We start from the raw sequence: 9,788 nt of genomic DNA, 5'->3' as shown, positions 1-9,788 counted from the left end.
TTCCTAGGTCTAGAAAGGATATATTGTTTTTAAGCTTTAGAGTTAAAAATTTCAAAGATGATAAAATCACTTTGATATTTTGAGCTGAATGCAATAACTGTGTTTGGCTGTTGATTACATTTTTGAAAACTGTAATATTTACTTACATTTTGTTGTAATGTGTGTTTAATGTTTGTTATAGTTGCTGCTTTTTGTTTTACAAAGTACTTCATTGTTATTAATTTTAAATAATAACATGTTTTACATTTAAATGGAAAAACATTAACTGTATTTACGTAACTGGTGTACATGAAATTTTTCATGCTTTTATAGTTTTATGTTTCAAGCCAGATTGGCATAATCCATGTACAATTTACTTCCTAAATTATATTGATTCCTAAATAAAAATCTTTAATATAATCTGTTATTTAACTTGAAGCTTATTAATGTGTATATTATTGGAATCACATTTTAAAAAATAAACTATTTCTAATAATATTAACATTTAATTTTCTGCTATATATTCAGAATTGTCAACGTTCAGTGTGTACTACTGCAAAATGGAAAATCACTAGAATAACATTAGAGCTTCCAGAAATTGATTGCACATTTTCTGCAGGAGTTTCACTTCCGAGTTACCAAATGAGTACAAGAAGGATCTCCTATCTTCGGGAGCCCACTAACACATTTTTATTTTAAAAAGTTATTTTGTCTCAAGGCTCTTTATTGTAGGACAGGATTATTTTATATCTGGACATTTAAATGAAGGTGCGAGCTATGGTCATGTGATCACAATTTCCAACATACCCTGCCAGCAAAGTCAACAGGGAAACTGAAGGAAGTCAGAAGTCATGTTCACATGAGATCCTTCATCAATGACCCACACAGTCATTATTATTCCTAGGTGTTATCACATGATGTCACACTTTAAGAAAGCATCACTTTGCAACAGAAATACCAGTCCCAATTGTCATCATAACTTGAGGACTACCTGTAAAAATATTGTAGAATGAAATGGGAATTCAGCTTGCAAAATTTCCTTCAAACTAGCATGAATCATTTTTCAGAATGGTTTAATTTTATAACATTGCATCAAAATGGAGATAGAATACCAACAATGAAACATACTTTTTCTGAGCACGTTTGGAATAAATGTAATGTTTGTACATTGAAATTTCTATTGTTCCATCTCTTACCTCTTCATTCCAATTCTGCATATTTTGCAGTGTCATTAAATTCTGCATATTTAATCATACTGTCCTTAAATTATTTAGATTCTGAATCATATTTCACCAGCAATCTGTATATACAGCCTACTAATGACTGTTGGTTTTGGATGTGAATATACATATATTATTGTATGCTGTGTTGTTGCTTCAAGGTCCAAATATTTGAAGCAAATACAGTATGACATGAAGTGTATAGTCCTCCACTTACAACCACAATTGAGCCCAAAATCATGGTTGTTGAGCAAAGCACTTGTTAAGTGAGATGCCATGTGATAGCTTTGTTCAACAATCAAATCCCAGTTTTCATCCTTAAGCTGAATGCAACTACACCCAGATGCCCTGTCCCCACCCTTTGGTGGAAAATCCCTTAGCACACTAAAGAATGGACCTCAAATCTGGTGAAAATGCTAGCAAACAACTGTTCTGATACGGCCTTCACAGAAGCAAGAAACAGGCTCCCTGCAAAGAAAAACCCCTCTTTATTTACACATTGAGAATTAACTGCATTCACCAACAAAAAGTCCAGGCAAGAGTCCTGCAAGAAGTTAACTCAAACAATAGTCCTTGTCATGATAAATGCAAGGTTGTGAGCTCCCAGCCAGGAGGCTGCAAATTAAGTCAATTCAAACAGAGAAATAGACAAACCTCAGTTCTGGCAAGGCAGTCTTTGTCGCACGAAACACACAAGGAGCAAACTTTCCAGAAATGCAAAACAAATGTTTTGTCTGCGACAAAACCACTCTCCTCCTATTTATTCCCCAGCCAGGGTGGGGCCAGTCAGCGTCCATGTTTGCTTTGCTCCCCAAACTGGCTCATTGTTCTCCATTGTTCACCTCTCCTATCTGCTCTGCGCATACGTGCATCTGGAACAGGCCTAGCTGTTCCTCCTCCTCAAGTCTGACTCCAAAGGCAGCTGCCTCTCTGGCTGGGAAATGCCGGATGGCCCTGGCTCTGTCTGTGTCTGATGCTAAGCATCTATCAGAGTCTTCCCAGGCTCCAGAACTGGCCCAAGTTCTTCCCGAACTTCCTCATCATCCAAGTCTGGCAGGCCACAACACCACCATTCTGGGAGTCTCAGAATGCTGGGGTTTGCTAGCATTTTTCTCTTTGGAGAAGTGGAGATGGTGTTTGCTTAAATACTAGTGATGAATGCTGACATTCATTCTGATGAATTTTTGCATTTTTGCCAAATTTGAGGTCTCTTCCTTAAGCTCGTGAAATTTCCTCTTCCTATGTGAGTGGGAGGGGAAATCTCTTGGCATGTGGGGGGAAGTGACTCCAACTCCAATGTTCCCTCCCTTTGTAATCTTCCCTGCTGACTTCCCCATTGACTGGGGAAGCCAGGAGATAAAATTAGAAATGGCAATCACATGATTACAGGGCGCTTGGCAATAGGTCATAAATGTGAACAGGTTGCCAAGTAACTAAAATGCACTCATATGATTGAGGGAATCAGCATAACATTTTATGACAGCCAGAAGTTCTTTAAAGCATCAGTTTCCAGGTTGTCCTGACTGCATATGGTTAATAGATGACCGGTTGTAAGCTAAAGACTACCTGTATTGAAGATCTAAAGCAGTTGTGGTTAATAGGGAAAACTGAATTACTTATTGCAGCATAAAGCTTGAGCAAATAATGTATATTCTGAGATAAAATATTTATTGAAGAAAGGAAAATGGTTGGAGAAATTTTAATGCATTCTAATTCAAATGCTAGAAGAAAGATAGTATTTGGCCTGTTACAAGACATAAATGTTAAAAAATGGAAAATTAACAGCTTTCTTTGCTTTTGATAATCTTTGTTACAGGGAACCAAGAATTGTATGAAGAGAATCAAAAGTAAATTGTACACAGTGGGGATAGGTTTCCTATGAAGTGTGTGGGTGGGTAAAATGAGGGGGTTAAATGTGAATAGGTGATAAATGAATGCACCTGAGTATGATTGAGAGAAAAAGAGGCTAAGAAAGTTGTGGTTGGAGTTAGATTCTGAAAAAGACTGAGAAGTTTAAAAGAACAAAAGAAAGTAAATGAAGTGTACGATGCTTGGTTGTGGTAGAACCACTGATAGGCACAGAGGTATTGTGAATGGCGTTGATAGAGCTAAGCTCTATTCCTTTTTTTCCATTCTTTGCATTTCTTCCATAGTTTTGGCTTATTATTTCTTAATTTGTATTTGCAATTTGTATAACACTGCTTAGGTGACAAAGAATCACCATTATGCATATATGCAGAATAACGAAAACATCATCTGTAATAAAGCATCACTAACAGAATGCTTGTATGTCAATGTACGGCCTTTATCTGAGTTAAGGCTATTCTTTGGGGATCTCAATCACCACAACAATTAGTTTGAAACTGTGAGACACATTTAATTTACTCTTTAAATGTTTGTGATGAAAACGTTGGAACTGAATTCTGTGCAAATTTGCATATTTATGAAAGATTTTTCATAACTGCTGAATAGTATTTTTGACAAGATGCTCAAAAAACAGTTAGCTTTACCACCTTTCATAGAAATTAGTTGCAATATTTATAAAGGTTTATTTTCCAAGTAACATTTTAAAAGATGCAGCAGAATGGACCAAAATAAACTCAAAAAAATCTTTATTTAATATAAATTCTGAGATAGCACATTTTTAGAACATAAGCCCCAGTGGTGGATTTGTTCCCTGTAACAATCACATCTAGGGCATTTAAACTCAGTGTCACATTAACAATCCTCTTTAGATGGCACTTTCTGAGATTACTAGCTGTCAGAGTTAGTCTGAAACTGGTTAGAAACAATTCCTATGAGCAAATTGTCAAATAGTCCTTTACTTTTGTGTCATTAATGCTTGCTAACTTAGTTGCCACTGAAGTTGCAAAAAACAGTTGAATCCAAATTCTAGACTTCTTGTGGTCAATTCTAAGTAATCTCTGTATCTGCTAATCTATTGAGTCTCTTAAATTCAGGTCTCTTGATCATGTGGCCCTAAGACTAGATGATTACTGGTTTGTTCTACATTAACTCAAAACTATTCATAAGCAGTTCCCCTTCCCTTCTCATTCCTACTTTTCTCAAATGGATTAAGTGATGTAAAAGGAGAACATTTGGAGGAATCCCCATGCATTTCATCAAGAAAAAATGGCACTTAATCACCAATCAGTTCCATCCCTACACAATCAAAATATTTGTTTTTGAATCTGAAATGTTATACTTGCATCACATCCACAAAGGAAGAAGGAATAGAAAAATCACTAGTTAAGCAGGTTATTTGACTTACTACAAGGTTAATGGAAATGGGGAAAGTGAAATTAGTTTCAAACACGTCTTCCTCATAGAATAGCGTGAAAAAAATTCTAGAATCTCTTAAGAGCCGCGGTAGCACAGTTGTTAGAATGCATTACTGGAGGCTACTTCTGCTGACTGCCAACTGCCATCAGTTTCACAGTTTGATTCTCACCAGCTCAAGGTTGACTCAACCTTCCATCCTTCTGAGGTCTGTAAAATGAGGACCCAGATTGTTGAGGCAATAGGCTGACTCTGTGAACCGCTTAGAGAGGGCTGTAAAGCACTCTGAAGCGGTATATAAGACTAAGTGCTATTGTTAGTGGGCTTTATCAGAAGAAAAAACATTGAACACATATAGTTCACTGAAAGACACCTTTTTGAGGCCTCCTACTAAATGAGCACCAATTACAATACTGTTCTGAACCATTTATATCCTCCCAAAAACAGAAATACTCATCTATCTACAAAACAGTAGACTTTTGCTTAGAACAGAAATTAAATCATCCTTAAACTACTATTAAAAATGGCAAAAAAGACACCAAACTGTTAGAATCCAATCAAATCAGAAGCCATTCCATTCCACATCTTGTTCTAAAAACCTAATTATTGCTTCTTCCAAGTACATTGGGACTGCAATTTTCATTCTTAATGATATCAACAAAGTGACATCGAACTAATGAAAACACGTCTGCAAAAATAAAATGATTCCCTACAGCTCACCTTTAATGAAAATTAAGATAGTTTCTTATTGTATATATTCACAGAAATGTTACTGTGCATCTGCATCTAAGTAAATGCATCTACCTACATCTAAGTAAATTGTTTGCTTATCCCGGAAAAGTAGTATATTATATAAGCCTTATTACATTTAACTGCTTGAAGTTTATCAGAGAGACAGGCCTTTTGGTACATCTCTGTAGTAGCTAGTATTTTCGTAGAGATGTGTGTCATGCTTGAAAAACCCTAATTTCATTCTAGTACTGAAAGGCAAATCATCTGTGGTGCTAAAATGTGATTATAAGTTAGTAGGAATTATGTAGAAAAAGTATAGAACTAGTGAAAATTCATAAATATATATATTAATTGTTACAAGATTATTTCTCCCAAGTTTGTATCATCACAATTGATAATATTACTATGTAACAAAGTGTTATGTAAACAGGACACAGTTAAAACAATTGCAACACTATACTGGCCCAATAAGTGAAAGGAACTTTTAAGACATTTTTAAAATTATAATTTATTAATTCCAGAGTGGTATATCAAGCTATAGAGTGCTCTTTTTCCTCTTTACAATTTTGCAAGCAATACATTATACACTCTCATTTAAAAGAATTAACTTCCACCACTCAACAAGCTAAACTATGTCTTCATCTGGAAGAATTAGCATAGATTTTCCTGGAGGATGCAGAAGAGATGGAGAATGTACAACTTTTTTGAAAACTAACAGAAGTCATGCAAATAATTCATTCCAAATAAGTATTTTCATACCACTCTGCACAACACTGTATTATGTTGCTAGCAAATAGTAATACTATAAAAACCATGATAATTACAGTACTTGGCCATGTATGACACTAACCATAAAAGCAGAACTGATTTTCAAAAGCACTTGTATTCAGACTGTGGTAGTAATAAATATATTTTCTCTATCCTATGTTGCTGAAAACTGACATTACAGACTTGTACTGTCCAATTCATTAAAAAAATTAAGATGTCTAGAACTAACATTAAATTTTCATAACTTCAATGATGATACAAACTAGAGTATTATGTAGCCTTATGTCATTTAAAATCAAACAAAAGCAGCAGCAGTACAATGGTATTGTTTGGTTAGCAGCGCCTTACTTTCTTTTGCTTTTTGTGTCAGTAGTCTGAAAAACACTAGAGGCAGACATGAGGTTTTCTATATATTGTCCAAGAACCTGATTTTCTGATTTCAATTTCAAATTTTCTTCTTTAACGGCATCTACTCTTGCAGACAGATCTGTAAAGACATGTAGAGGTCTTTAGCAGCCAATGTTTAGGCAAAACATTTTGTTTTAAATTGCAAAGTTTTTGAAAGTCATTAAAAATACAAAGGCAATTGTATAATGAAATCCATGCAATGACCCCAATAAATCTATGTATGTAGTTACAAAAAACCCCAAAACTAATCCATTATCAATTGGGGCACACCAAAGTCAGGATGATAAAACCAGAAATATCCTATAACCGCTGCTAAAATATTTCTCACCAGGGCAGGTCTATCTAGAAAAAGGTAATCTTTACAATATTCTGGTTCACAACTAATTAATAAATGTTGGAAAGAAATCTTGAACTGAACTCATAAATGGAGCAGAAGTTACTGCAATTATTTCATAAAATCATAAGGTTGGAGGTCTTCTATCCAACATCCTTGCCAGTGCTGGAATCCTAAAACCATCCAGTACAACAATATCCCAACTCCTTAATCTGTCTGCCTTTATAGTAATCTAAGTTACTTACTCAGAGTCAAAAGGAACTGACAAGACACATTTAAATATACCACATTGCTCTAGTTTCCTTAAAAATCACTGCTTTAATACTGCAGTCATGGTATAAAACTATTAGTCTTAATATTAGGTTATTAGCCTATCCCTAAATTAAAGGAAATATTCAAATATATTTACACAGTTTATTTTCTCTATTAATGACATTCTATCTTTAAAATAATTTGGCATGAAGTTATACATCTAAATTAAGAAACTAACCTTCAAGTGTATGCTGCAGTTCCAAAACCTGATTGATAAGTCGTGTTTTTTCTTCTAATTCTACTTGATTTTCAGTCTCAACAGCTGATAAAAAATACATAATCTTTAGAACAGTTAAATATTATAATGCACATAATAGCAAAATAATAGTTAAAATGCATTCTACCATCCATATCCGCATTCATCATTGTTAAATAGATCCTTTCCGTCCTCAACTTCTTGTGATATGTTCTGTTTGAAGGATAGAAAGCAATATCAATAGTATGCACATACACAGAATCACCATTTTCTGGCTTAATATTTTAGACGGACAACACTTGTTACCAAAACTTCAAAATGCAAGGCTCAGCAGCCATTATGAATGTCAAAAAGGGATAAGTGATTCCGTAGCTATAAATGCTGGCTCTAAGGGACAAATTAATAGGATTACTTTTTATTCTAGAAAAGTGATAAATTCCGCACATATTAAAACTATCCATTTCCCAACTTTTTAGAACATCTTCGGAATATACACATTCTTAAAACTTTACACAATTCTTCAAGCAAATATTATTGCAGCCAGAAGGAGCACATCCTAAAATTAAAATTAGTAGTTATCTGGAGGTTCAACTCATTTTAAATAAATTTTAGGACAATTTAAGTTAATACTCTGTACAGTATATATATATATATACTTGTATACAGTGTAATGTGGACAGAGTATATTCACATTATACTGTACGCAAATTGTTATGTCTGCATAATAATACATTTGCATCCTTCAAATTTGTCATGGTTGAATGCAATTGTGTTCAAAAGATTGGATTGGATCCCCTGTTACTAGAGAGGAAGGGAAGGAGATGGAGAGAGATGCTTTCTCCAAAACATAAAGGGCTCTGACAACAGATCCTAGCGGGTTTCTTCGCATTTCTGACAACAGATCCTAAGCGGGATTCTTCGCATTTCTACCGCAAAGCTCTATTAAGAGAAAAATACGCCCTCTCCTTATAGAAGGAAATACGGTTTTGCATCCTGGCACGAATAAATCTTCGCCTACATCCCATCAACCCATCATCCACACACTCCGGCCAATTCTCCTCCCATCACCACGCCGCGTCCCAGCTCCCGCAAGACTCCCCAGGGCAGAAGCGCGCGCCTCGACCCTTCTTTCTTCCGATTTCGTCACCTGCCAAAGAGGCGCTCGCCTACTTACCCACCTGCCACAAGATACCCTGGCACTCCGACCCCAGCCGAGTTCAAAAGCAGCCACTACGCCTGCGCGATCTTTTCCTCGGCCAACCAGTAGCGCACGCGCCTTGCCCCATGAAAACAACGAGGAGGAGCGAAATCGGAGAAAAGGCGGGCTTAAGAGAAAGGAGATTTTCGCCGCCACCAATCACGGCCGAAGAAAAGGCAATGGCTTTTCTCGATACAACCAATAAGCGGCGGGAGACATCATCAGACACTTCCTAGTCATTCCACTTGTCGGCTTGCTGCTGCGGATGGAGACGGCTCCGCGAACGGAATTAGAAAGGGAGGCGCGAGTGCTTGTTCAAATCCAGACCCCCGTTTTTTCAGGGGCGTGGTCCCAATTATTTCTCTTAAAAAGTCGCGGCAGAAAATAGGTTTCGGTTGCACAGTGTTTTTTGGAGAGGGGGACAAGGTCAAAATCACGGCTTTAAAGCCTGCAGAATCGTGTTTTGCCTCCGAGAGCATTATTACTTTTATTTTAATTCGCCTTCCTAATTAGGCCGCACACCTGTAGTAAACATTCCCGAACTGTTGAGTTACTCCGAACTGGCCTAAGCCCCCCTCCCAGCCTGGTTCTTGTCGAAAATAGTAGCATTTTGAATTTCTGACCGTGCTTTAGAAATAGTATGTCAAAATGTAAATAATGGCTAGTTCAGAAATGTCAGTTGGGAGGTGGAAGGGAGGTTTGTGTATAAAACTTTGCAAAGACACCTGAAATGTAATGGAGTTTACTGAAAAAAATGGTTATTTAGTGTATGACATATCATTCATGGACTAGCAATATATATTAACGTTTCATCTAGATTAGTAAAACAGAATAAAATATAAATGTTAAAAAGCTCTATCTTCAAATACCGATGTCTAGCCATCTAATCATTGCCGCTCAGCATCATTTATATGAAAACAATCAGATACTGGCCTGGTACATGCCCTCAGTTTACAGCTGGTCATGATGCAATCTACAGTTTGATGTGGGACCCACAGTCAGACTGAGGGGAGGATACTATGCCCCAGTTATATAGAGAGTCATATGAGGTGTGAATTCTATTCAGGATTATCCATTGCTAATGGTTTAGTTCAAGGCCTGGCACCTATTTTATGGGGTCATTTATATGTCTGCTTATGTCTGGGCATTCAGCGACCCATTTGGCTTCCCATTGGGAATCAATGTTAAGGTGGTTGTGCAGATGTTGTGCAAGTGCCAATGGGGGCTTCCTGGATTTCAGTCTTCCTGCTGATAAGTGAGGAAAATCGGTAGGGGTGAGTTCATAATTTTTCTATATTCTCTCACTAATGCATCTTGCCTTTGTAAACCTGGTGATACTATATAGCTCAGAACAGGAAGCCA

At 36.5% G+C, this 9,788-nt stretch overlaps 1 protein-coding gene across 2 annotated transcripts; it reads right to left on the bottom strand.

The window, feature by feature from the left end:
* Positions 1–5,760: 5,760 nt before the first annotated feature.
* SCOC (short coiled-coil protein) lies at positions 5,761–8,468 on the bottom strand. Of its 2 annotated transcripts, none has more exons than XM_070948627.1 (4): positions 8,407–8,468; positions 7,377–7,441; positions 7,211–7,294; positions 5,761–6,465 (listed from the first exon to the last, which is right to left on the bottom strand). In XM_070948627.1, exons 2-4 carry the CDS (start codon positions 7,396–7,398, stop codon positions 6,323–6,325), a joined length of 249 nt encoding a protein of 82 aa, XP_070804728.1. In that variant the 5' UTR covers positions 7,399–7,441; positions 8,407–8,468; the 3' UTR covers positions 5,761–6,322. The 2 variants fall into 2 exon arrangements, with proteins under 2 accessions (XP_070804728.1, XP_070804729.1); XM_070948628.1 differs by having other exon boundaries at positions 8,403–8,457.
* Between the last annotated feature and the right edge of the window lie 1,320 nt (positions 8,469–9,788).

The sequence above is a fragment of the Pituophis catenifer genome, unplaced genomic scaffold (genome assembly GCF_029215685.1).
Source record: "Pituophis catenifer annectens isolate HBS135680 unplaced genomic scaffold, rPitCat1.0.hap2 SCAF_8, whole genome shotgun sequence".
NCBI classification, from domain to species: Eukaryota; Metazoa; Chordata; class Lepidosauria; order Squamata; family Colubridae; genus Pituophis; species Pituophis catenifer.
The sequence above is the reverse complement of the archived record's forward strand: the minus strand, read 5'-3'. Positions and strand labels throughout refer to the sequence as shown.